We start from the raw sequence: 27393 nt of genomic DNA on the forward strand, positions 1-27393 counted from the left end.
TCACCCTTGGCCTCCTTAGCTCTGGCAGAGAGGTTCTGATACAGGGCGGGGACTGGGGTGAGCGATCTGGAGCCTAGTGCCTTCTCTCAGAGGCTCTCTCAGAAGCTTAGCAGCTACACCAGTGCTTCTCCATCTATCTGCTTGCCTGGAGGCCTTGAGACAGACGTGACCCAGCTGGATGTGAGCTGCTCAACACACTCAGGTTGCTGAGAGAGTGAGATACAGTGGCAGAACAGCTGCCCAGGCCCACAGCAGGGGGCTGGCCAAGGCAAGCTTAGGTGCTGGCAGATGGGGCTAGGTGGAGGAGCTTTTCGTGGCTTCCTCCTCCTCCTCCTCTTCCTCCTCCTCCTCCTCCTCCTCCTCCTCCTCCTCCTCCTCCTCTTCCTCTTCTTCCTCCCCTCCTCCTGGTGTTTGAGCCAGAACTTCCAAGCAGGAGGAGCTCGGAGGGGAGGGGAGTAGGAGCCTTTCTCCACCCAGGGGAAATTAGACCAGACTGCTCAGGAAATCAATGCAATTTTCCAGCATCATGGAAGGTTAGTTGGACAATAGTTTTGTTTTGTTTTTTTAATTAATTTTTTTTTTATAAAGAGAGAAATGCAATCTCTTTTGGCCGAGTTGTTTTTCGACTTCATTTCTCAGCCATAGCTGAAGGCTTCTCATTCAATGTGACATGTGACTGCTTGGTGACCCTGGCCTGGTCTGTGGCTGTGCCAGGGGTCAGGCCAGGCCAGTTGGAACCCATGCTCCCTGGGTCTGTGACCACCTCTTTCTCAAGAGTCTTACAGTGGGGTCTGTAGGAGCCTCTCAGCTGCTTGTCCTCAAAGGAGAGAATGAAGTCAGGAGCTGGTGACTCCTACATGCCAGGCATAGAGGGGTTTATATGGCGGTGCACGCCTTTAGTCCCAGCACTCAGGAGACAGAGGCAGGTGGATCTCTGTGAGTTCAAGGCCAGTCTGATCTACAGAGCAAGTTCCAGGAAAGCCAGAGTTACATAGTGAGACCCTATCTGGAAAAACAAAAACAAACAAATAAAAATGTCTATAAATTAGGGCCTTGAAAGTACTGACAATGCTCCCCCACCCCCCAACAGTGAGTAGGAAAGCAAGATTGCCCCCGGAATGCAAATGGTCCTTGCGGTTTTTCATGGAGAGTGTTCTTGGGGTCCTAAGAAGGAACAGACCCTGCAGGCTGAGGCAGGGCCACTTCCGATCCTACTCTGTACAGATGATGGACTTGTGGGGGACACAGGCAGCTTCAGGGAGAGCAGGGAAGTGTCACCACGTCAGAGAAGAGACAGCCGGGTGTGGGGAGGTGGAGCAGGGCCAGCAGCTCTGTCTAGCTTGGTAGCCAAGAAGACCAGGGCTGGGAGCAGCAGCCTACGTGAGCAGTCTTTTTTTTGTAGTTGAGCCAGAATGAAGATGGGTGGGGGTGGGTGGGGTGGGGGCTGGGCACGGACAGGCCTAGACACCTGCTCGTCTGTGCCACAGATTAGCTGGTGGCAGAGCAGGTGAGGACAGACACCCGGCCAGGCCGGCAAGGCCGGGCAGTATTCTTATCCCAACAACTCACCACGCGGCTGGAGAGGGGATCTTTGGGCACCTGAGTCAACAGAGTCACTCAGGCATCTGGAAGGCAGCACTGGCAGAAGAAATGACATGGCGAGCTGGAAGGGGAGGCATGCAGCTTCTAAAGACGAGCCATGACCCCACGTGAAAGGTTCTATGGATATGTGAGCCTCTGGGAGGTGCCTGGGCCACAAACCTGGGCATTAATCCTGGCTCTGATACACTAGGCTCTGAAGCAGAGGAGGGCATCGGGAAGGATTACTCTGACCCTGTTTTATATACATCCACAGGAGGTTCCCTTTGATTGCCCCAGGTTTCTCACACACAGTTCTCCAGCCTCTTGACATCACCCATGCCGACCTCAGGGCCTTTGCACGTGCTGTTCCCTCTGCCTGACTCACTTCTTTACACTATCGGCTGCTCACACATTTACACACATTCTGCTCAATGTCACCTCCCTTGGCAGGTCCTCTGCCACCTATGAATAGCACCCCCCTTTCCTTTTGTTCTTTTTCTCTTTATTTTGTCCCCTCCTTTCCCTCCCTTTCTTCCTTTGACAAAGTCTCACTCTGTAGCTCAGGCTGGTCTGGAACTTACTCAGTAGACCAGGCTGGCCCTGAACTCCTGATAAGCCTCTTTCTCTGGACTCCTGAGTGCTGGCTCTAGGCGCCAGGCACCATGAGGGTACAATTCCTCCACCTTCCTTTTCAATGTCTGTGTGTTTCATTTACCATGCTTTTTTCCCCCGAAAACACGCACTTCTCTGCTTACCCAAAGCACATGTGTTCTTATGTGTTTCCCCTTAGCTCTCCTGAGCCCGGCACACAGTAGATACTCAGTGAGTGTTTGCTGAATGAATAAAAGAACGATAAAAAGAGAGACAGCTGAGCAAAAGCCTACTGGTGGATGTTAGGGCAGCAGAACCAGGGAATTCTTGTCCTCTCTTCTCCTCTCCTGGCCCTGCTGGGTCTCAAAGACAGTTTTGGTGGCAGGAGAGTGTGCTTCCCTAGGGATTCACAGTGGAAGGAGTGTTGATGTTTGAACGCCCCCAAGAGTGGGAGGCTCAGGGGCAGATGTGCGGATTTCCAGGTAGAAATAGAAGGGGTGGGTTTTTTGAAACGTCCTGAGCAGCTAGAGCTGGTGACAGAGGGTGTCTGTCCCCAGCAACCCCATTTCTTCATTCCCTACACTAGAGCTCAGCATGCAGTATTTTTCATCCTTTGGTGGGTGAGACAGGGTCTCACTATGTAACCCCAGGAGATTAAGCTGGCGGTCAACTGGAAGTGGACCCTCCCTCCCTGCTTCTGCCTCCCTGAGTGCTCTACCCACTGAGCAACCTCCCCACCCCCAACCCGTGTGCACTGCCTGGCAGGACCAATGCTTTCTAAGAAGTGTGAATTCTCTCCCCTTCCTGCAGTCACTGGGATGAACCTGTGAGAGCACATGGTGAGGAGGCGGCTGTCTTTGAGGCAGGGAAGGTATCCCACAGAGCCTGGCCATGCTGTACCCTGCTCTCCCCACGTAGCTTCCAGGGTTATTGGAAGTCAGTATCTAATGTCTGAGGCCTCGCAATGTGGTAGTTTGTTATAGTAACTCGTGCTGAGGTGACAGGATCTCCAGTCTGTTTTTTTCCACATGGTCCTCCGAAATTCATGGAGAAACAAGGACTGAGGCCCAGACCAAGCGGGGTTAGAACCCCTCTTCTGGGCGTTTCTTCTCCTGCTCTGAACTCCGAGTTCTCACAGATCCCTTACCCTCTCACACGACTCACAGCCCTGGCCTCAGATCCTGTCTCTTGCCCCATAGCCATACTTCTAAAGCACAGAACACATAGTAAATCTTTAAACAAAACAAGACAAAAGAGGTTAGCCTCAGGACCACTGTGTACTGTTGATCAGGTTGTGCAATGCACAGGCATCACAGCAACGCATTTGGACTTCACCCTAGAGGTAACAGGGAGACATCAAAAGGTTTTTCCACCAAGAGTAATTACTTTCTTTGGCCCATGTGTATGTAAGTGTACTGCATGTGTGTCTGGTGCCTGTGGAAGCTAGAAGAGGGTGTCAGATGTCCTGGAACTGGAGTTATCCATGTGTAAGCTGCCAACTTGGGTCTTCTGTAAGAATAGCCAGGGATCTTAATAGCTGAGCCATTCTTTAAAAATGGGGAAAAATCCTTCCCTAGATCTTTTTTTTTTTTTTTTTTGACCAGGCACTGAAGGTCCTGGTGGCCCTGGACCTCCTTCATCTGCTCCTTGTGGACTTTATATGTAGCCATGTTGAATATAACATGTTTTCATACTCGTGTGCTTCATACACACACACACACACACACACACACACACACATGTTTACCTGCCAAAGAATGCTGGAGAGGAAGACTGGCATGGACCAGAAATTCAGTCTCCCTGCTACTTATTGGGCAGGTGACCTCCGAGCCTCAGTTTCCTAATCTGAAGAATGGGATTAAACACAAAACTCCCTCCTCATTGCAATGAACACATAGGAACCCTTCCAGTAAAAGGTGGTTTCTCAAGGGTGGCGGCGGCACATGCCTTTAATCCCAGCACCCCAGCCCTCCAGAGGCAGATGAATCTTTGTCTTTGTGAGTTCTAGGTCAGCCTGGTGTACAGAATTTCAGGACAGCCAGAGCTTCACAGAGAAACTCTGTCTTAAAAAGAAAAGAAAAGAAAAGAAAAAAGAAAGGAAGGAAGGAAGGAAGGAAGAAAGAAGAAAAGGAAAGAAAGTGTTTTCTCACAGCTGGGTGTGGTGGTTCATTTCAGACCATCCTGGGCAACAGAGTGAGACCCTGTCTCCAAAACAAAATAAAAATTTAACAGCAACAACAGGGCAAGGGAGGTAGCTTAGTGGATAAAGTTGTCATTATGCAATATTGAAGCCTAGAACGTGGGTCTCCAGGACCCACATAAAGCCAGATGCAGCAGTCCACATCTGTAATCCCAGCACGCCTATGGGGGGATGGGAAACAAAGACAGGAGGCTCTTGGGAAGCTCTTGGACAGCTAGTCTGGTGTACAGAACCGAGAACAATAGACCATGTCTCACACAGGGTAGAATGTGGGGATTCACATCTAAGATTGTCCTCTGACCTCCTCACATACCATATGCCATGCGCGTACCCATACATGCCCGAATTCACACACCCACACTATTAAAAACAACAACACTACCATGGGGGCTGGAGAGACAACTCAGTGGTTCAGAGCATTGGCTCAAGAAGTTCAATGCTCAGCACTCCACAGTGGCTCCTAACTGTCTAACCCCAGGGGAGTTCCAATACCTCTTCTGGCCTTAGTGGACAGTACATGCACATGGTGTGTTCAAGTATGTCCCTACACTCTGTTGGGTCTCCCTTTCTACTCAGGACTCAGGAGGTAGCTGAGTGTCCAGGACCAGCTATCATGCAAAGAAACTTTATTTTCCATGAGGCACATGGTGGGGTGGTGAGGGGTGGTGGTGTGTATGTGTGGAGGACTCCCCCGACTAAGCCTAGAATTGGGTGCTAACTGGGAAAACTTTGCTAATATCCTTCGGACCCTGATCTAATGCTAGGAGGGCTGGTCTTAGCCTGTACCTCTAGCCTAGCACCCCCCCACCCCGAGTCTGATGTGCTTTGCCTGAGTGGAAATCATAATCCCTCAGGTCTGACCTTGGCCAAAGACGATGGTGCTCTGTGGGCTGATAGGAGGGACAGACACTTGCTCCACATTGAGTTACAGTGGGCTTCTTCTGTGAGCTTCCCCTCGCATGCTGTGGAATAGTCTCCTAAGGAGGCAGGTGGGCTGGAGAAGAGCAGCACCTTTTGCAGGGCTGGCTGGGTGCGGGAGGGAAAGGGTCCAACTTCTCCAACCAGCTGGGGAAGCCGCCTCTGTGCATTCTTGACTCTCTGCTGCCCCCTTGTGGTTGTAAGGCTGGCGATGCCACACGGTGCAGGGGGCCTCGTGTGTGTGTGTGTGTGTGTGTGTGTGTGTGTGTGTGTGTGTGTGTGTGTGTGTGTTGGGGCTGGAGGACCCAGCAGAATGGAGCTGGAGCAGAGAGATGCACTCGTATCTCTACTAAAGCAACAGGGTTTCTCTTCCCCATCCATCAGATGTGGGTTACAATGTCAGTGATACCTGCTCTGGGGCACCTGCTTAGCCAGAAATTGAAAGCACAGAGGGGGATGGGGTGGTTTTGGTATTCATTTGCAATGTATTGGGAAGGAGGGGCTAAACAGTGAAACTATGAGTAGTCGAGTCTTTTCTGACTATGGGGACAAGGGTCTTCTATTAAGCTAGCCCCACAGCCACAGCCAAGCGAGCCTTCAGAATCCTGGGCCAACATCACAGAATAGTTGAAAGAGCCAGACACGCGCACAAGCTTGTAACTGTAGAGACCAGGGATCTCTTATTATGCTCTTAGGAAAAAGATCCTAAGACCTCTGTAAATTATACCTAAACTCAAAGGAATCCAGAAAGTTCCACCAGATGGCTAGGAGTTGATCAGACAGCAGCAACTAGATCTCAAGATGGGAAGACATCTTGAAGACCTCACTAGAGAGGGCCACACTGACAGAATCTTGATTGCAGAAGGGAAGAAGCAAGGGGTACAAAAACTCATCCCCTGTTCTGTACTCAGGCTCGACTCTGAACACTTTCGGACAGGCTGCCTCCGATGGGTCCCCCAGAGCATGCTAAAGTGGGTTGCATTGTAGGGTGCATGCGCCGTGGCTGCCAGGGCTGCTCTGGCTGAGACCCTCGACCCTGTCTCCTCTTCATCATAGATTTTGGACCTTGTAATCGCCTACTCTTCCCACAGCAGCTCTTCTTGGAGTGGTACACCCAGGCCCGAGTTGGAGTATGGTCTCCTCAGTGAAGGCTTTGATGCTCATCGGGTGAGATTTGAGAACTACTGAAACTCACCCCCCCTCTCTTTCTGTGTGTGTGTGTGTGTGTGTGTGTGTGTGTGTGTGTGTGTGTGTCCACTTCTTTCTCTCAAAAGAGTCTCATGTAGCTAGACCGGCCAAACTCATTAAGTAGCTAAGAATGACCCTGAACTTCTTCTGATCAAGGATTCACCGCTGTGCTTGGTTTGCGGTGTTGGTGATCCAGCCTAGCCCTCAGCCATGTCAGGCAAACACTCTATCAACTGAGTTACATTCCCAATCCCTAAACCTTTCAGTCTTTTGAAAACAAAAGAATCCTGGGCAGGTAGATCTCCAGCAAAAAGAGGAAAGAAACAGGTGTGAGGGAAATGGAATCTGTCCCCAAACTGCACACATCATTACCAGCTTCCAGCCAGGAAACCTACGGGTTCTAACCCAGCACCTGCTGTTTGCCATGAGGCAGGGGTCATAGGTCTCTGGCTCAACCTGCCACGTAGAGAATGTTCAAGCTAACAAAGCCAGGAGGTCGTTGCAGGCATTCTACACAGGGAGTCTTGGATGTGGGTGGGCTTCAGCAGCACAGAGGAGCACAGTGAAGGTTCCCAGTGGAGTCTCCGAGGAACAGCTGTCCTGGGGATGGGTCTCTTTTGATAACTGAAGAGACGGAGGCCCAAGAGCTGGGTGAAGTCACAGCAGGTTCAAAGGCTTCAACTTGATTGATCCTCAGGTCCAACAGTCAGGTCTGTCCATGTGGCCATAGCTCCATGTCTAGGGCAAGTCTCTTGACATGTCAGGGAAGGTACACAGGCAACTCCCTTCTCCTATACCCTGTCTGTGTCCTGAAGTAGAGCAGTCACCAGGCTGATGACCTGGAAAGCTGGCTGGGCTGCGTCGTACTCTGCGAAGAGGTGGCACACGTTCTCTTGTGGCTCTGTCTGGCTCTTGGCCACAAACCCAAAGATCCTGGTGAGAGAAGACAGTTTGTGGGGTTGTGGGCTAGTGAGGCATCATGTTGAGGGAGGGCTGGAAGGGAAGGACATTCAGCCTGAGCCTAACTGTCTCTCCCCAAGCCAGCTGGCTTCAGCATCTAGCATCTGTGTCTTGTGTGTGTGGTGTGCACCTGTTTGTGTGGACATGGCATGTGTCTGTACATGTGCGTGGAGGCTGATGTTGAGTGTCGTCCTCAATTGCTCCCTACTAATTCTGAGACAAGGTTTCTCATTGCATCTAGAGTTCATTGATTGGCTAGGCTGGCCAGCCAATGAGCACTAAGGAGCTGCTTGTCTCTGCCTCCCTAGCACTGGAGTTATAGATAGATACGCTGTCTGGCTTTTTACATGGGTTCTGGGGATCTGACTTCATGTCCTCATGCTTGAGTGGCAGGCATTTTCATCACTGAGTAATCTCTCCAGCACTTTCAGCACCTTCTTATAATGGGACAGCTAAAGGAAGAAGGTGCCTCCCCTGTCAGACTGGGCAATCACTTATTTTAGGCTTTGGGGCTCCATTTTGAATGAGGCTTCCTAAGGACAAGACTTGGAAGCTCCATTAGAGCAAGGATGTACTTGACCATCATCTATATATCTCTGAGATAAAACCTGTACCTTTGGCATGACACCTGTGACTCCAGACTAGGGGATCTTGTAAGAGCCATACTACAAAGGCTTTTATTTTTTTTTTTTTGAGACAGGGTTTCCCTGTGTAGCTTTGCCCCTTTCCTGGAACTCACTTGCTAGTTCAGGCTGGCCTTGAACTCACAGAGATCTGAGTGCCTCTGCCTCCCCAGTGCTGGGATTAAAGGCGTGTGCCACCACTGCCCGGCACCACAAAGGCTCTAAAGAACAAAAGGGAAACTCCCTTTCTTCCTCTCTTCTTCTTTTCCTCCTTCCCTCCCCTCCTTCCTTATTTCTATTGAGATAGGGTGCTGTGGAATAATCCTTTTGTACACTGTGAAGATGTGTTGCTCTCATTGGTTTAATAAAGAGCCAACTGGCCAATAGCTAGGCAGGAAGAGGTTAGTCAGAAGAGACAGACTGGGAGAATGCTGGGAAGAAGAAGGGCAGAGTCACTAGCCGGACACAGAGGGAGCAGGACATGTAGAAAATGAGGTAACAAGACATGAGCCATGTGGCAGCATGCAAATGAATAAATATGGGTTAATTTAAGTTGTAAGAGCTAGTTAGTAACAAGCCTAAGCTATCAGCCAATCATTTATAATTAATAATAAGACTCTGTAGTTATTTGGGAGCTTCCTAGTGGGACAGAAACCTCCACCTACAATAGGGTCTCACTATGTAGCCCTGTCTAGCTAGCCAAGAACTGACTACAGAGACAAGGCTAGCATAGAACTGACTATATAGACCAAACTGGCCTTGCACTCACAGTAATCCTCCTGCCTCTGCCTCCTAAATTCTGGTATTACAGGCATATGCTACCACACCTGGCCCACCCTCCTTCTGTTTAGTCTGGGTCTCTGGCACAGGGCCACCTCTTAGAGCTACTGAGTGGTGGGAGGGGCTTACCTGGAAGCCTTGTGGTACTTTTGCCACCTGAAAGAAAGGAACATGATAGGAGTGAGTGACAGGGCTCTACCCTGTGCCTCAGGACCCCAGTAAACAGTGAGATCTGTGTCTCCACCTCCACCATGCTCCACTGGGCCTGATTCCCGACCTCTTAGGGTTCACAGGCTGTCTCTGCTATTTCGATCCCAGAGTCAGCAAATACCGTAAGGCCTGGCACGGCCTTCTTAGCTCAGCTCAACCTGGAACTTACTTCCGTTGCTCAGGGTCCATTCCACAGAAGCGGAGGGTGGTGAGTGGATAGTGGCGTCGGAAAAACAGCCTGGGTGAATGCAGGAAGAAAAGCCAGGCTGGTGAGGGCCTATTCTTATGACATGCCCCCATTTCAGGATTTCTAGTTCCCCCAAAGCTCCCCCATCCTGTCCTCGTAGGGTCTTAATACCTGTATGCTTTCTCTCTGACTACTGGTACTGGGCACACAGGCTGCGTCTTTCTCCTTCCACGGACTACACCTGCCTTATATTCTTATACTGGGGTCTTCTGCTGCCCACCCAGCCCATGCCATTCACTTTTACAGCTTGGTCTACTCTTGCCCTCCTGGTTGAATAAGGGAAGGCTTTGGCTAGATTGAATCCCCAAATCCTGGGGTGAGCTCATTCCACTCTGTGTCTGAGGAGTCACTAGTGTCTGGCCTACACACAGACTTAATCAGTACCCAATGGGAACTGCCTAACTTCATCCCTGTTGGTCTCAAAGAGGGAGGCCTAGGGAAGGCAGGGATCTTGTCTGGTATCACCCAGCATTTGCCAGCCCTTTCAGATACGGGGCCCTGACCTTTGTCCCCAGTCTTCCCTCCAGCTCTGCTCTGTTAGCTTTGCAGCCCAGGAGCTAGTAGAGGCCCTTACTTCCTCTGGACATCTGTCAGAGTGATGCCCTGTTCAGTGACTTTGAAATCGACCAAAGTAGGTGTGGGGAGGACATCCCGCTCCAAGGTGATTGAGATGGCCTTCTGCACAGCCAGGGCTCCGCTCAGGGTCTCCACACTCACAGAGTTCAGGTACAGCGTGTGGCAACCTGTGGGATACAGATATTGAGCTAGGCCTGTAGCCGAGGTTTTATAGTGTGTGTATATCACTGGGCTTGGATCCTTCCTGTGCCCAGGGAGAGGAACGGGGCAGAGGGAATGCCTTTCTTCTTCAGAAATCCAGTGGGAGCCTCTTAGAGCCACCAAACGGACTGCGAGTCCAGGGGTGGCCAAAACGTCTTTCCCTTTACCCATGGCTATCCCACCCCCTTGACGAGAACAGGGAGAGAAAGAAGGGACCGGAGGAGGTGAGCTGCTGTGCTTTGAGGGAGGGGAGCACAAAGCAGGAGCCATCACTGGTGGCTTGGCCTCTGGAAGTGGGGACCTTTGAAATCCTTGAGATTCAGACCTCATCCCCCACAGAGGGTCCAGACCTGGAGACCACCACCAGGGCAGGAATCTCAAACACAGAGAGACCCTATTACAGATATGTGTACAATATGTGCAAGGGTGTCGGCTTACCAGACCCCCTCCCCGTGCCCAGTCCTCTCTCCTCCCCCCCTGGCCCACGGCGGCAGCCTCTCATCTCTTGGTTTATGAGGCCGAGGCGGGGTGTGTGCAGCAGGCTGTTAAAGCTGCAGAAACAAAGCAGTAATGGGAAGCATGTGTGGGCTTGTGGGAGTGTGTGTGTGTGTGTGTGTGTGTGTGTGTGTGTGTGTGTGTGTTCGGAGGGCTGGGAAGTGGTATCCGGGCGCTGTGAGCCTGGTGCCTCCCCCTCCCCCCCATACCACTCACCAGCTGATATCTTTAGGCAAGAGGTCTGGCCGTGTGTGGGGGAGTCCAAGGCTGGTTCTGCGCCTCCCAGTTCTGAACAGAGGCAAAGGAAAATGCCCCCAGGGGAGAGGGAGGAATGAGTGGACCCCTCTCAGGGGAACAGCCCTCAAGAATCCCTTTGAACACCTCCCGCAGCCGCCCCCACAGCCAGGAAGTGACAGGCTGGGAAGCCAGGTGTGAGTGCCTCAATTAGAGAAATGAGGACCACTTTGCCTAGCTTGCAAGCCTTTTGATCCCTTCCCACCTCTGCCCACCCGCCTCCCAGGTCTGGGCCTGCTGCTCTGACCTTGCCCTCACAAGCTCCTGACCTCTTCTTTCGGACCCCGCCCCCTACCCCAGGCTCTCTGTAGAGTAGGGAGGCTGTGTCTCCATGGCTTGTTTAGGGCTCTCCCTGCTCCCTCTCCACTTCACCCCTGCTCGACTGAGATAACGCCCTTGGTCTGGGAGCTTGGGCTGCATCTTATGGATGAGGCTGCTGACCTGAGCTTGGGGTGGACTCTGTGGGCCTGTGGACCAGCTACTTAAGCCCAGACCCTCATGTGTTTTCTTCCTTCCTTCTTTTCATCAGCCTTATTGTAGTGTGCTAACTGGACTGAAACTCACTACACACAGCCTCAAGTTCCTGCTCACCTTTTCTGAGTCTCCCAAGTGCTGGGATTATAGGTAAAGACCATGACCTCATCATTACCTACCTATGAAATGGGGCTATGGCTAAGAGTTATTAGGGTGGTAGTAGTGGTATGTGTAGGGGGAAATAATATCAGACTTGTTCATCCAAACTGTTGGATTTAAGCCCTTTAATCCTTTCAAAGAAGGCTGTTGACTCCCTAATGCAGTGGTTCTCAACCTTCCTAACGCTGCACCCCTTTAATACAGTTGCTCATGTTGTGGTGACCCCCAACCGTAAAATTATTTTCGTTACCACTTCATAACTGTAATTTTGCTACTGCTTATGAATTGTAATGTAAATACCTGATATGCGACTTCTGTGAAAGGCTCATTTGACCCCCACCACCCCCGAGGGGGTCACGACCCACATGTTGAGAACCCCTGGTCTAAGGTCGATTCTGGGCCAGGCACTGTGATGTAAGCCTTGCCTGAACAATCTCACTGAATCTGGGCGCTGACACTTTGGGTGTGTCTAGAGATAGTTGTTCTTATTTGTGTGTGGGGGGAGGTGGGGGACGAACAACAGGGCCCAGAGGAGCGAACCACCTTAAATTCTCACAGGTGGGAAATGGAGAGACACGGACCTAGCCCACAGCAGGCACTTGTCATACTGACCCTAAGAAAGTTCGTAAACAAGGTTGAAGTGGCCACTTTTAGTGAGAGCCAACGGGTCCGACCCGGCCACCTACCTTTCTGTGGGATGGTGAGTCTGCAGGGCAGGGCCAGGGCCATGATCGAGTGCTGGCACACGAAGGCCGAGAGGCTCCCTGCAAAGGAGCAGGAAGCCCTGAGTGAGTAAGGCTTTCCCAGGGTTTTTCCAAACCCCATTCATGGTGCAGGAGACCATGCCCTGAGGCCCGGAGGCGCGGGGGGGGGGGGGGGGAGGGGGGGGTTGTCTTACCAAAGTAGGGCTCCTCATCCGCTCCTTTCAGGTGTACCCCTTTGGCTGAAGACTCGACCAGGAAGTGACGTATAAGGTCAGCATTGTCCTCACCTAGACAAAGGGAGGAGTTTTGTCTCAGAGCCCAGTGTTAGCCAAAGCCTGGCCCACATGACCCGACCCACTTCTTTGGGGTCCATTGCGAGGCTCGAGTGCTAGCCTCTGCCACCCTGTGGAGCTGCACGTAGGAAGCATATGTTCATGGGCTCCAAGGTGGCAGGGCATTCGCTCAGATGAGTCTGTGTTTAGAAACTCCCCCCAGCCCATCCCAGCTGCCATTATTTCCCTTCAGCTCATCCCTGCAGGAGCAGGGCTGTCTTTGACAGGCATCAGGGTGCCCTCTGACCCCGCTGTGACCACAACTTCCTCCTCCATTTGAGCTCATTGCCTCTTGAAAGGCTTCCTTGAAAACCATCACCTGCCCCAGAGGTCACTGATCCCCCTCACTCCCCGCCCCATGCTGTGGCTGTAACCCATATTAAGCAATCTTCTACCACTGAGCCAATCCCCCAAAACCCTTGCTAAGAACACAAGGTTGGGTGCTCCATCCTCAATCTATGTCTTAATTCCTCCCCTGGGGGTCCTCCCCTGAGACTCAATCACAGTTATGCTTAAGTGACACCTTGTAGCACTGTCATAACCATACTCAGCTATCTCCCCAGTGCGTGACTCCTCTACATGCCTGATTCCTTACACAGGGTCTGGTACGTGGTCGACCAAGCGGAGAGGTATGTGCTGAGTTACCAGATAAGCACGTGAGATCATAGGACAGCAAACATAATACCACACATATGTTATTAGCAATTACACATGTGATAAGCTCTGTCACACAGGATTAGTTTTTTGTTTTTATTTTTAAGACAGAGTTTCTGTGTAGCCCTGGCTGTCCTAGAGCTCGCTGTGTAGACCAGGCTGGCCTCAAACTCAGAGATCCACCTGTCTCTGCCTTCTGAGTGCTGAGTTTAAAGGCCCCACCCAGCAGAATGAGCTATTTATTAAACACATGATAAATTATTACATGAATGATAAGATATAGGACGTGTGATAAGCTCACACGTACATTAATCACATTAGGTTCCTGGAGGTAAATCCAGGCTAGACAGGAGAGCCCAGAAGACAGCAGGCTGAGGAGAGGCTAGGAGCTTCCTTCTCTACCCTTCTTCAAGGGTGGATCAGGGAATCTGGGGAGGCAGGAGCATCTCAGCCTTTCAGAGATGCTCCTCATGGTGCCTAGGTGCTGGAGGGTGGCTAGGGGAGTTAGGAGGTGGACTCTCCTCCTGGGAGTCATCCTGATAGTCACTGTCAAGCCGGGACAGACTCCACCATGGTGAGAACTCTGAGGTGATCAGCAAAAGGTACGTACCTGGTCGGTTTGGGGCAGATGCTGGCGTCTCCTGTACCTTCAGGGCAAGACCGAAGGAGCCTCGGAAAGAGGAACTGTCTCTGATGACGAAAGCACCTGGCTTCTCTTTCCTCAGCAGATCGATTGCTGGAACAGTCTTTGGTTAGAGGCCGGACCACTCTACACCGACACTCTCTTCTCATCCATCCCCACAGGGTCCTCAGAGAGAAGTCACACCACCTCCTGTCCCCAGGAAGCCCTTTCTCCTGTCTACTCTCTGCAGGTTTTGCTTACTTCCTATTTCCTACTGAGGCCAGCAAGTCACCCACCCTTCCTCAGGACGCTATTTGCCACTTTCTTCATCACATGACCCGGGGCCCCCGGTCTGCCTGCTGCACAGTACAGGCCAGTCACTGGGTCACTTGTCCCCTACAGCACAGTGCTGGCTTTACCTTGCTCTCGAGTGATGCTTGGCTTAAACCAGTATTTTGATGTGTCCATCACGAACTTCATGGTGGGCTGTATGTCTTTGGCAGGACCTGGAGACAGGCAGAGAAGAGGCACTCTGTAGGCTAAATAGAGGGTGGCTGAGAGACCACCAGAGAGAATGCTGGAGGCCTGTCTTGCTCCTCTTCCCAGAGATCCTATTTCACTCATCCTTTCTGAGCCCATCTCCAGGGTCTCTCCAAATAGCCTAAAGGAGGAAACTCAACTGGAGCTGTAGCTCAGTGGGTAGTGTGCTTGCCTAGCATGTACAAGGCCCCAGGTTTGACCCCTAACACAACATAAAACCAGGAGTGATGGTTCTTGGCTATAATCCCAGGAGTCAGGAAGCTGAGGCAGAAGGATTGCATTGAGGACAAAGTCAGCTTGGCTACAGAATTAGACTCTATCACAAAAGCTGGAAACAGTGTTGGCAGGATGGCCCAGTGGATAAAAGCTCCTGGCATGCAGGCCTGACAACCTGAGTTTGATCCCCTGAACTCTCGTAAAGGTGAAAGGAGAGAACCCACTTTAAAAAGGGGTTCTTTGAGTTTCACATGTGCCCTGTGGCCCGTGGGCCCCCAGGTGATAAAGTCTGTTGTTGTTAAAGGCATAGCTGAGGTGTGGATTTTTTTCCTGTTTGGGTTGCTTTCAGGGCAGTGAGCCTTGGACTATAGTGCACAGCTCACAGACACAGGAGTCATCCTGGGAACCCCCGATGAGGAGCCAGGCTCTGCCTGCAGATGGCTGAGAGAGGAGAGTCTGGGACACCGTCCCTGGGTCTCTGCTCATGGGAGGTGTGTGCCTTGAGGGTGCTGCGGCTCAGCTTGTATTCACCGCTTTGGGTTCTCTGGATGTCTACAGTCACAGGCTCCGGGAAGGAGGATGTTTGCTCTTTTGTGGTTTTCAGCCATCTGTGTTGGGATGCATCGTCTCCACTCCCTGCTTGCCTCCCACCCCCTATGTTCTTGTCATTCATGAACGTCAGAGTGAGGAATGATGCACCCTCTGGCTTTTCTCCGGATAGCCAGTTAGTCACCAAGCCTCTTCTTCAGATGGCCTGAAGGTTGTCTGGCTCCGTTTCCTCCCTCACCCCAACTGCCCAGCCCTGGTTCTAGCCCGGCAATCCTTCTGCCACACAGATGCCAGGGTAAGCCTTTACGTCTATACTGCTGACCCCACCTCTTCTTCCTTGCTTTAGTTTCTTAACCATAGGTCCCAGCTATCCATGCAAGGAATGCCTTTTTCTCCTTCCTCTGGTTGCTGACTAGCTCAGACATCATCTCCTCCATTCTTCAAGTTGCCTAAGCCACTCCATCCATCTGTCACCTATGAAACGTCCATACCTCTGTGAGGACCCTACTCTACGGTAAGTCTTGGTTTGGACCACTATTTCTAGATTGTGTCCATCTGTGTGTCCCTGTGTGTCCTCACACCCTGGCACAATGCTCGGTGTACCAATATTGTGGTAGTCAATAAAAGTGGGTAGTCAATGAAAGTGTCAACTGGCTGTTGCCAAGTCCCCTTGGTCTTTGACTAGTCCCCTTAACTAAACCCTCTGATGCTGAAGATGTTGGATTACAACGTACCCTCTGGAGATGCAGTGAGAGGACCATCTGGTAGAGTCTGGTTGTGGCTCTTGGTGGCCTGACAGGGGTGACTGGGAGATGTAGCCCCAGGCGGGACAGAACCCTGGTGTCCTGGTGTCCGCTGGGCCGGGGGAGACTGTGGTTCTGGGCACCCATTGATTAGCACAATGGGTATGTCCACCATGGAGTTGGTGACAGATGGGGGGCAGCTACTGGCTTGCTCCCTGGCTACTGGAGGACAGTGGGCTGCTTGAGACTTGGCCGTGTTCGGTATGGAGTTGTTGCTGGGAACCTGGGCATCACTGGGTCTCACGTACTGAGACCCTCGGTCCAGGCTGTGGAGGCTGGAAGCGGAGCTGGCTGGACTTCCCAAGGATCTTGAAGATGATTGATAACTGGAGAGGCTGGAGTGGAGGAGGGACTGACTGCTGCAGAGAAAAGTAGATGGGAATTAGGATGTTGGGTGGTGACTCGGGGCCAGAGCTATGTTCTGGAATCTAGCCCTCTGGGGGCCCCATCTTGAGTCAAATAGAGCATTGCATATACCTTTACCCCAAACTCAGAACAAAGAGTACCCCCATCTGAATTCCAAGGATGGAGCAGGGTGCAGAACCTCCCTAGGATCGAAGGATCTTTTGTCATTTAAACTAGGCAGTGGGATTAACCTCCAGCCTGGATTTTCTCAGCTTTCCCAGACAGAGTGGTCTAACTGAACTGTCACAGACAGCAGGATCTCCACTACTCATCACTCTCAAAAGGCCTGCAGAGAGGCTGCAGCACCTGGGCTGGACATGTCTGTGGCTGGTGCAGGCAGAATGTTCTAGCCGGAGGAGGTAAACACCACTAGGCCAGCAAGCATGGTGGTAGGATCTCTGGCTCCTTTGCCAGGGACTGCCTTGGCCAGTGCCTTTGGAGTCGGGGTGTGGGAGGGACTGAGGTCTGGTGGTTTGGTCATCCTGAAGCAGGATGGGCTGTTGTGCAATTCTACTGTGAGGCCTAAGATCAGAGACCTGGGACCACTGAAAATAAGGTTCAGGAGGTTGGCCCCTCCTACCAGGTTTTGCCAGTGGCCCAGGAAGGGAGACTTTCGTTTCCCCAAGTCTGTGTACACCCCTGAGATGTACTTATTAATTTAAAGAAATATTTTATGTGTGTGAAGGTCTTGTCTGCATGTACGTCTGTGCTCTGTGTGTGTACAGTGCCTGCAGGTGTGAGAGGAGGGCATTGGATCTCCCGGGACCAGAGAAACAGATGGTTGTGAGCTGCCGTGTGGGTGCTGGGAACTGAATCCGGGTCCTAGGCCAGAGCAGGCAGGCCACTAGTGAGTGCTCTTAACCATTGAGCAACCTCTCCAGCTCCCACCCCTGAAGTTTAATAACCTTCCCTCCAGATGGGTCATGTGAGGGCTGGAAAGAAAACAGGTGTGTCTCAATAATGGAGTACTATTCTCAAAAGGTCAACGGAAGCTGTGAACACTGAAGTATGCTCTAAATGCTTTGAGGAGAATTTGAGATAGAAATGGTTGCGATGGTAGAAAAGACGTGTATTTTTTTTTTTTTTTTTCTCTAGATAGGGTTTCTCTGTGAAGCCCTGGCTGTCCTGGAACTCAGAGAGATCTGCCTGCCTCCACCTCCCCTGAATGCTGAGACTAAAGGAGTGAGCCACCACAGCCCAGACAACATGTATTCTTTTTTTTGGAGCTGATGATCGAACCCAGGGCCTTGTGCTTGCCAGGCAAGCGCACTACCACTGAGCTAAATCCCCAACCCAACACGTATTCTTTTAACTCTTGATGCCTGTGCATTTTGCTCACAGAACAGGGTGCCCTTCTGTTGTGTGTGTGTCCATGTCTACGTGTGTGCTGCTGTGCACGCCAAGTCATGACCACAGAACTTACCTTCCAAACACATAGCTGACATCTGACGTGGGGCTGGCTGACAGCACAGAGACCCTGCTGCCCCATTGTGGGGCCCTCGGCCCTTTCTCCCAACCTGGAGGAGTTGCCAGTGGAGAGCCTGAGGTCCTGCTTTCCCGGCCGGGGCTGGAGTTGCTAAGGGAAGATGGGGTGTGGGGTGAGGGACCCCTGCCCTGGTTCCCAGAGAAGATGAGGCTCTCGCTGCTGCCTCGGGTCTCTCGGGGGATGTCTCTGGAGAAAAGGAGGCTGCCGTTGCGTGGGGAGCCAAAGGGTGGGGTGGCACATAGGCTGGAGCAGCGTTGGGGACCCTCGAGGCACCTTGATCTGGTGGAGGTCACTTCGATGTACTTTATATCTTTAGCGGGGAGGGAGAGAAAGAAAGCATTGATGAAAGCCAGGAGCCAGCCAGGATTGATGGGTGGAACGCTGTCTGGTAAAGGTGGTGGAAATTAGGGGTACACGAGCTGTCCCCCCTCTAGAGGGTAACGAGTCCTTTCCATGGCTTCCCAGGATGGAAATTAGGGTAGGGCCCTGGAGAGCACTCAGTTTACTAAAAACAGCTCATTCCTCCCCTATTCAAAACGGTGCAGCCCAGCCTTCCCCGGGTACTCATGGTTCCTTCCGCTGAGCCTGTGATGCCTGAGCCCCAGGGTACTGGGTGGAAGTGAGCATTAAATCAAGATACACAGGGCTGGTGGGCTGACTCAGGCTTGCTGGTTCGGGGGATGTAGAAACAGCCTGGTTTGCAGTCACACACACTTGGGCGTGGATCTTGACGTCATCACTTTCCAGCCAGGAGGCACTGAGTAACTTTCCAGACCTCTCTTGGCCTCAGTTTCTTTATCTGCAAAGCCGTGGTCTACACCCAGCCTTCTAGGGTGGTGCTGAGGCTCAAGCACAGGATGAATGGAGCCTGGTTCGTGGTGGGCCTTCTAAAGGAAGGAACATTCCTACCAGCCGCTCTTGGTGGTCCAAAGGGAGCCCCTCACTAGCTGAAATGGGTATCTTTGCTTAAGAAATGGAGTAACAGAGGTATTGGGGGAACTACACTGTAGGCTCTGAGAGAGAGCTAAGGGTGAGATAGATTTTTCCAGAATGCTGGCAAGTTTCTTTACTGCACTTACAAACAACAACAACAACAACAACAAATCACTGGGTGGTAGTGGTGCACACTTTTAATCCCAGCACTCAGGAGGCAGAGGCAGGCAAATCCTTGTGAGTTCGAGGCCAGCCTGGTCTACAGAGTGAGTTTCAGGACAGCCAGGACTGTTCCACAGAGAAACCTTATCTCGAAAAACAAAATGAAACAAAAATCTTTCAAGAAACAATCTAGCCCCAAACTCCTTATGTAGCCCAGGATAGCCTTGAACTGCTTCTGATAGCCTTGTCTCTACTTCCTCAGTGCTGGGATCCCAGGTAGGAGCCACCACATCTAGTTTTCTGTGGCGTCTGGAGTACTGGGGATTGCCAGGCAAGCCCTTTTACTGAGCAGCATCCCTGGCCCCAACTTCTCTTTTTATAAAGACGTTATACTGTTTATGCCCATAACCACCTCTGACCCTGACAACGGCCCTTGGGCAGGCCAGACATTGTTTTTACAGAGGAGGTAGCTGGTGATTGGAGATTAAGTGGGAGGAGATTTGAGGCTTCTTGCCTCACTTTTACCGAAGACAGGCAATTGCTAGCACGCAACACAGCTGCTACCTACCTGTCCTGTTGTAGCAGCTCTATTGAAATGCCATGGATCCCCATGTAACCAATGCGAACTCAAGGCTCAGCTAGGCTGAGTGAGCTGTTCAAGGCCGCACAACTAAAGGAGTGGAGGGCTCTAATTTCTGCCCCTGAGCTGTGTTAGTGGCCTCTTCCAGGATGAAGAGGAACTCTTGGGGATCCCATTCCAAGGCCCTTCTGGTGTTGGTCTTGGTGTGTGGGTCTCTTGACCTGCTGAGGCTCCTAGCCCCCAACTTCATGGGTCATAAAAAGTATCTAAGACCTTGCCTGGGAGCTGAGCAGGGTGGGAGGGACCTGAGTTGTGAGTCACCCCCCTCTAGTACTGAGGTGGATATGGCTGGGGAGAAGGAGGCTTCCACCCCATCCCTGGGGTGCAGCCGCTGTTTACAGGCCTGTGGGGCAAGTCTCGGCAGTGTAGGGTGGATGCAGGCGCCAGCCGCAGGCCTGGCCGGGGAAGGGAGGGCGTGTGGGTGGGGGGAGGAGAGACGGTTATTAAACAGCCTGCCCTCGGGACTGGCAAACAGCCTTGCCTGGCAGAAACTGCTGGAAAATGAAATGTGAGGCCATGATCCAAGGTTGGGGTGGGAGGTCGCAGAGAGGATAAGGGAGATGGTGTTTGGGTCTAGGAGCCAGGATCCCTCTGGGATGGAGACTCTGAAGGACAAGTCTAAAGAAAAGTGAACAGGAGGCAAGGGGGGTGAGGGTGGGGGCTGAGTTTCAGCGGAGAAGCACGTGGGCTTCCTCTAAGATTTCAAATTCCACTTTAGGGAAAGAAACAGGGAACTAGGGCTTTAAGGATTCCTGATCTGCCACTTGGTAGGGGGTGACTGAGGACCGTGGCGTCCTTCCTCAACCTCAGTTAACATATCTATAGAATGAAATCACCATGGTTTTCTTCATAGGCAGATGCAGGAACTATGCATCACAGGAGTTAATCCCCACCAAAAAAAAAAAAAAAAAAAAATCTACGCAGCTGTGCGGGTGGAGTCAAACGAGGATGGCCAAGCTCCGTGGCTGAGCTTTACCGAAGGGGGAGAAAGGGGCAGGGTGAACCTCTGCTGCTTCCTGCTTCCTGATGACAGGGTCCCTCAAAGGAGGATGGATGGGATGGCAGGAGTGAGTACGGGGGAGTGGGGTTGTTGAATCCACACTGAGGATGTGAAGATGTAAGGGATCTCACCCAGAATTACCTGCAGTGTCCTGGACCGTGAGCACTTTCTCATCAGCAACAGTGGCCCACAGGACAGTTTGGGGAGACTGAGATGGGCACAGCGGGCATCTGCCACTCTTGGGGAGGGAAGACCAGTCCCCTGAGAGGATGCTGACTTGGTCCTGCTGTCTTAGGGGGAAAGAGTTCTGGGGTGTGAGAAGCATGTGAGCAGGGGTTGGAAGAGAGGACTGTTTGCTTCTTACCAAAAGGAACAAGGGAGGTGAGGGTGCCTATAGTCCAGCACTTCAGACTGAGGTAGGAGGCTGCCTGGGTTCTGGCTAGCCTGTACTACCAAGCAAGACTTAAAAAAAAAAAAGAGGAGGAGGAGGAGGAGGCAGCCTGGCAGAGGCTGTCATGACCTTGTGGCCACTGCCAGCCTTTCTGCATTCCTTGTTCCTCAGAGTTGGCTTCTAGTGGCAGGCTGTACCCAGAAAATCTGATGGGGACCACTGCCCCGGTCAGCCCTCTGCTCTTCACCAGCCCTTAGGTGGAGGAAAGAACTAGCTGTATTCTACCCCGCACCCCACCCTATGCATGTGGACTCCTAATACCGATCTTGCCCCAACTAGCCTTGGCCGGGTGGAATCCCTGCCTTGGGGCATGAACATTAAAACCCTGGGCTGGCTCCTGCCAATGGTAAATTAGGGCGGTTCCCCCCCCCCCCCCGCCACCCCGCAGTGATGTGGCCATGACTGGCCTTCAGCAGCAGAAGGCTACTGTGGGAGAAGACAGCTCTAGGCTTGGCGGGAAGAACGGAAGAGATGGGGGGCCAGAGTCCCCTGGCGAGTGCCAGAGGGCTTGGGTGCTGAGTTGGCTTCTATCTCAGAGCGCAAACCACCCTGGGGCTGGATGTCCAGCAATCCCCCACTCTATCATGGCTCAGTGCACCAAGACTTGTGACCAACAGGCAACAAGTCCTTTCTCTTCATCTCCAACGTACTCTTGGAAGTCAGAACTCTTATTTTGTCCACTTTATAGATGAGGAATCAAAGACATTAGAGGTGATGTCAATAGCTTGCATAAATAAGGTCGTAAGGCCAGCCTGAACCCAGGGGATAGGCTAAACTGGTTCTTTGTTCAAGCCCACGTTCACTTAGTTTTTCATCTGTAAAATGGAGTCAAATTCTCAGCTCGGTGGGGTAGCCTAGGAAGATTCCATACAAGTCAGGCATGGCAGTTCACACCTAGCACTTGAGAGGAGAAGGCAGGAGGATGAGGAATTCAAGGTTATCCTGGGCTACTTGACATAATTGAGGCCAGCCTGGGCTACATGAGATCCTGTAGAAGATACTCAGCACAGAACAGGGCCTGGCATGCAGTAAGTGCTCAGTAAGTGGATGTCAATCCTGGGTTCTGTGTGCACTTCCTGTTCCTGCTATCTGACCCCTAGGGACCTGACCTTTCTGTCTGCCCGATGGATGCATCTGCTCCTCCCTCATTCCCGGAATTCACTGGAGATTTTTCAAGTGTGGGGAACCGAATCGGCACCCAGGGCTTTCCAGATTCCCCTGGCTATGTGTACTGGTGTCTGCTTGTACTAGCTTGTTACGAGCTGAAGATTGCCGATTTCAGATGTTGTCTAGCTGGTTGCTGAACTTGGTCATTATTAACAACCGCATTCTGCAAACTGATAGTGAAGTAACTTACATTCAAAACAAAAGCTGACCAGTAGCAGTGTTCAGGAGGGGAGGTGGAGTGGTAGGAACTAGTCTGGGCTACACAGTGACTCTTGTCTCCAAAACAAAACAAAACAAAACAAAAACCAAACTTATATGGAAGGTCAGACACACTCAAAACCCATACATCCCTATTATTTTACTATTATGTGTGCTTTGAGACTTATGGCTATTATATTGATACAGTAGATTTTATTGTTTTCTTTTTCACTGAGGACAGGTTAGTTTATCACTGAGCTGCATTCCCAACCCTTCTTCCATTTTGGAGATAGGGCCTTGCTGTGTAGTATAGGCTAGCCTAGAACTGAAGATCCTCCCTGGTGCTGAGGTTCCAGGTGTGTGCCGCTAGCCCTCTGATGTACCTCGCTGTTCTGCAAAGCAGTGGACTTCACTTTCAGTTCTACACTTGGTGACGTCCTGTCAGTAGCTCCGAATTGGGAGAATTTACACCATGGAAATGGGCAGATGCTTCAAATCAGGTCTTCTGCCTCCCAAACAGGGAGCCAGCATCCCACTTCCTGTGTTCTGTGTCTCTCTCTCATCCCATCTATTTCCTTTGGGCCTTTCCTATGAAGTGTTCCCCTAAACAGGGATTAGGGGTTACCTAGAAGTCCTACAATAATTTCAGGGGACCACAGTTAGGCTATAAAGAGAAACATCAAAAACTTAAGTAAGGCTCAGGGACTCTGCATTTATGAAGCCCTTACTATGTGCACATCATTGTGGGAACTACTTACACAGGCTAGCACATCAAGTTCTCATTAAAATAAATAAATAAATAAGTAAGACATGAAACTAGAGTCTATCAGTTTCTAAACTCAGGGACCAGACAGAGTTGGATAATGAGGGAAATCTGTATACCTTTTGGACAGCAGAGAAATCAGAAAGGTTAGAAGTTTTTTAGGGCTGCATAATACTCCCCATAGGCTAAGGACCCCTGTGCCTCAGCTTCCACAGAAGAGCCCTTAAGCTCTGTCTCCCAGTTCCCCTCTTGGTTGTGTCCCAAACCCTCACCTACGGCTTCAGGCTCCTCCTTCTTGCTCCTTGAGGTGACGCTGCTGGTATGCTCAGCCTGGGGACCAGCAGTCCCAGAGGGAAGCAGCTGGAAGGTGGGGTCTAGTTCCAGGATCATCTGGTTGAGGGTCTCCAGGGAGATGTCAATGCAGGAGTCGAGGTCCTGTGAGGTCCCTGAGGCCTGCTCCCCAGGATGCTGCAGGAAGCAGGGAGCTTTGGCCTCTGCTTGCTGGGCCTGCTGGAAGCGGCTGGAGGTGCCTTTGCAGGGTGTGGGGGCCATCAGAGGCTGGGTTCCCCAGCTCTCAGTGGTGTAGTAAGGACACAGTGCTGGGAGGCCAGGGCTGGGGGCTGGATGCACGGCCATCCTGGATTCCTCATGGGGAGTCAAGCTGACCACGTGACCTCCAGCCAGCAGGGAGCTGGACATGATGGGGCAGAGAGTGTAGTGGTTTACTTCTGGGTTCTGATCAGCCTCACTTCTATCCCAGAGCTGTATCCTCCTCGTGGGAGCTCCAAGGACCTGAAAGAGGAGGGTGGGATCTGAGTGACCTCTGAGGTGAAGCCCCTGCCTGGCTCTTCAGTGAAGAACAGAGCAGCTCATTCAGTTAAAGACTCTGTTGGCTCCCTGGCTCTGACACTCACTAGCTGTGTAAGTTTGGACAAAGGAATTATTTTTTTTTTCCTGTCTTAGTTCCCTCTTTTGAAAAATGAGCTAACATTAATAATATGCTGAGGACAATGCCTGGATAGCTAAGCCTATGCAAGTGATGGTTAAATGACTTAAAAGGATGATTGCTAATCACTTATTATGTCATGTGCATATTTCTAAATGCATGTTAGCTGTTTATGAGAACATAACATAAATGCATGTTTATGAGAACTACCAGGTTCAGAGGCTCTGAGAGTGACACATAAAGCCCTTTCAGGATGTTATAACAACCTGATGAGGTAGGTACCACTATTATCCCCTTTTGCAATGAAAAGAACAGAGATACAGGGGGCTGGCTCAACGATCATGTAGGCAACCAATGTCAGAGCAGGATTGGACCCCAGGTGGCCTGCTAGCTGATGAATGGATAAGCAAAATGGATAAGCAGGCAGGCAAGCAGCTGTGAATAGTATCACCGGGGACTCGGGGACTCGGGGACTTGGGGACTTGGGGACTTGGGGACTAGGGGACTCAGGGGACTGCTGGGAAGGCCTGGGAGGACTTCTGTGGAGAAGGAAGAAGACATGCAAAACCAGAAAAGAAGGAGCTAGCTGGTCATAGCAGGTAAGAATGAGGAGGAGAGGCAGTGTTCAAAGCAGTGTTTAGCATGTGTAAAGGCCCAGTGGCCAGATGGGAAGTCAAAGGTATCCAAGAAACAGAGGCGCTTGGGATGGAGGGACAGGGTGGGGCAGGTGGGCTAGCTAGATTCTGCTGAGACTCTTAGGCTCAGCTCAGGGCTGACAATTCAAACCCTGGAGGTAAGAGAAAGCCACGAGGGTGTTTTTTTGAACTGGGTAGTGATAGGATCGAATGACGGTCACTCCCTGGGGGCTCATCCAGAAAAGTAAATGTCCTAACTTTCTGTCTCCTTTCCTGTGGAAAGTTCTTCCTGTTGTCTAACCTTGATGCTACAAACCTGTTTCTCATAGATTGTGTGGGGGAGGAGGAGAAAGGTCTCGAGACAGAGCAGTGAGAAAACTGGGTGGGACCGAGACACGCTGACCTTAGCCCTTCTGGCTAGCTGCTTGCCTCCCATGTCAGAGCGTGAAGCCGCAAGGTGCTGCAGGAGAAACCACTGGACAGTTCTGGAGATGACTTAGACATTGTGGCTTACAGAGTACGGCACCCTCATAAGGGGTTCCCAGTTACAGAGCACCCATTAGGCACTGGTCACCATGCCATGTACAGCTGCACCTGGTAATTCAGCCTTCATGTATCCATAGCCTGTCCTCAGTCCATTGTGCCCCTGAAGACACCCAGACTCACCAAAGTCAAGAAAGCTCTGGGGACTGGGTATGGTGACACACCTGTAATCCCAACACTGGAGAGGCAGAGGAGGCAGGGGGATCAGGAGCTGCACAGTGGTTTGGAGGCCAGTTGGAGATACAGGAGACCCTGTCTCAATCCCCTACCCCCCCCCCAACCAACCAAATAACAACAAAACCCCCAAAGGAACCAACAGAGGCTTCATCTCTGGGATTCAAATCTAGGCCTTGGCCCTTTGTGATCTTAACTTCTTCAGCCACATGGAGTTCAAAGGTAGAGCGGCCATGCTATGCCGAATGACAAAAAGCTAGGCCTGTCTGCACCTCCACCCCACCCCTGCTCCTCACCCCAGGCTCCTATGGCTTTGTTATCAGACTTCTCGGCTGGGTCCTGGGATGGGGGTGCATGCTGATGTGGGGAAGCGTATCTATAAATGGCAGTGGAAGGGAGCTGGCCTGAGCGCCTTCCTTGGGGCAGCTGAGGACAAGGAGCCCAAGACACAGCTTTTCCCACATAGTCTCCAAGAGTCCAGGGAGCCAGGCGGAGCTTGCAGGGTTCACTGCCAGGCCCACAGAGGAAGCTGGGGACACCGGGCAGAGCACACTGGAAGTTGAGTATCCCCCATGACCAGGACTCAAGATTGCCCTCATGCTTATCTGGAGGTGGCCTCTGTGCTCCTGTGGATAGGGCACCTTCCTCTCTGGACAGATCATAGTAGTTTTATTTATCTGACAGTGACCTGATAGTAACAGACACTTGACCCTATTTCCCAACAGTTCTGAGCGGGGAGCACTGACAAGGCTGAGGGGCTTGCCTGGGCTACAAGTGGGTATCCAGGGGTTCATGGTGGGTATTCTTGCTCTCTGTCACAGGTGGGTCTCTCCTACCTCAGCTCCTTTTGGGATTCTGGAACCAGCCGGTACTGAGCATCCATGGAGAGGCTGAGGACAGGAAAACCTTCTGCAGGTCCTCATTTCCCCTTTCAAGTCAGCCCACACGGGCTCTGTCTGACCCTCTGGGATGTTGCTAGACACTCCAAGCAACTCCCAGGAGTCTAAGTCTTAGGTCTTAGGCAGGAGCGCCTGGGCTCAGTGTGTGTGTGTGTGTGTGTGTGTGTCTGTGTATGTGTGCATGTGCATGTGTGTGTGTCTTAGGAAGGATTCCATTTAGCTCTGCCCTATTTACAGCTCCCTCCTACCTTCTCCTCTTCAGATTCTAGCTCTTGCTTCTTTCCCTTCTCCCTCCCCCAAACTCTTGGGGCAGGGAACTCCTGCGGCCCTGGGAAAGCCTTCCGGTCATACTTTGCTTCACTCTCTGCTCATCCTCTCCCTGTACAAGTCCAGGTAGGGAAAGCAGAGGATGAAATCCCAGATTTCTCAAAGCACAACCCTAGGATCCCCATCATTTAAGTTTACCTCCTGGTTGTCCCTTGCTTCCCCAAGATCCAGGAAGCCTCCCGTGGGGCAGCAGGCAGGGCCTGCCGGACAGTGGACACCTGCCTAGTCCTGCCCGTCTCAAAGCTTAGTGCTCTGCCTGGGAGTTAGGAAGCCTGGGTCTGTCCAGCCTCTAACCAGGTGTCCAAGACCCCAGGCCAGCTTCTCCCCTGCACCCTGACTGCAGCCTTAGATCTCTTTATGAGCTGGACTGGGTTCCCCTACCCCAGTGAGTAAAGGCACTTACCTATGCACGGCTCCTGCTGCACTCACTTATGGTTCCCGGGATCAAACTGTGCCGAGCCCAGGTAAGTTACAAGAACAGGCGCCAGCAAACCTCAGGACCCGCCTTAAGAACAGCCCGCCCTCCACCCGCCCCCCCCTTCTCCCCTGAGGCCCTACACGTGGCCTTGACAGTGGCCGGCCCCGCCCCAGAGGTGTTCCAACTGCTCAGGTGGGGCAGTCACAGGCTGGGAGGGGTGTGTGTGTGTGTGTGTGTGTGTGTGTGTGTGTGTGTGTGTGTTTGGGGGGGCGTTGAGTGGCGGGCTGGCCTGGCAGGCGCCGGTTAGGGTGTGTGTGTAGGGGGCCCCA

General features: G+C 51.8%; 1 protein-coding gene across 1 annotated transcript; it reads right to left on the reverse strand.

Moving 5' to 3' along the window:
* Positions 1 to 6562: 6562 nt before the first annotated feature.
* Tns4 (tensin 4) lies at positions 6563 to 27087 on the reverse strand. The gene is made up of 13 exons (XM_036197583.1): positions 27050 to 27087; positions 23395 to 23914; positions 17746 to 18118; positions 15849 to 16276; positions 14229 to 14315; positions 13798 to 13923; positions 12396 to 12488; positions 12184 to 12261; positions 10787 to 10858; positions 9873 to 10041; positions 9221 to 9289; positions 8971 to 8997; positions 6563 to 7411 (listed from the first exon to the last, which is right to left on the reverse strand). Exons 2-13 carry the CDS (start codon positions 23819 to 23821, stop codon positions 7270 to 7272), a joined length of 2091 nt encoding a protein of 696 aa, XP_036053476.1. The 5' UTR covers positions 23822 to 23914; positions 27050 to 27087; the 3' UTR covers positions 6563 to 7269.
* Positions 27088 to 27393: the final 306 nt, after the last annotated feature.

This window comes from Onychomys torridus, chromosome 8 (assembly GCF_903995425.1).
Source record: "Onychomys torridus chromosome 8, mOncTor1.1, whole genome shotgun sequence".
In the NCBI taxonomy this organism is placed as follows: Eukaryota; Metazoa; Chordata; class Mammalia; order Rodentia; family Cricetidae; genus Onychomys; species Onychomys torridus.

Coding starts and splice junctions, on each gene's coding strand:
- Tns4 (XM_036197583.1), bottom strand. CDS start 23,821: ATGTCCAGCTCCCTGCTGGCTGGAGGTCACGTGGTCAGCTTGACTCCC. Junction 10,042..10,786: donor TTGCCTAAAGATATCAGCTG/GTGAGTGGTATG, acceptor TGTATCCCACAG/GTTGCCACACGCTGTACCTG. Junction 9,290..9,872: donor CTGACAGATGTCCAGAGGAA/GTAAGGGCCTCT, acceptor GCATTCACCCAG/GCTGTTTTTCCGACGCCACT.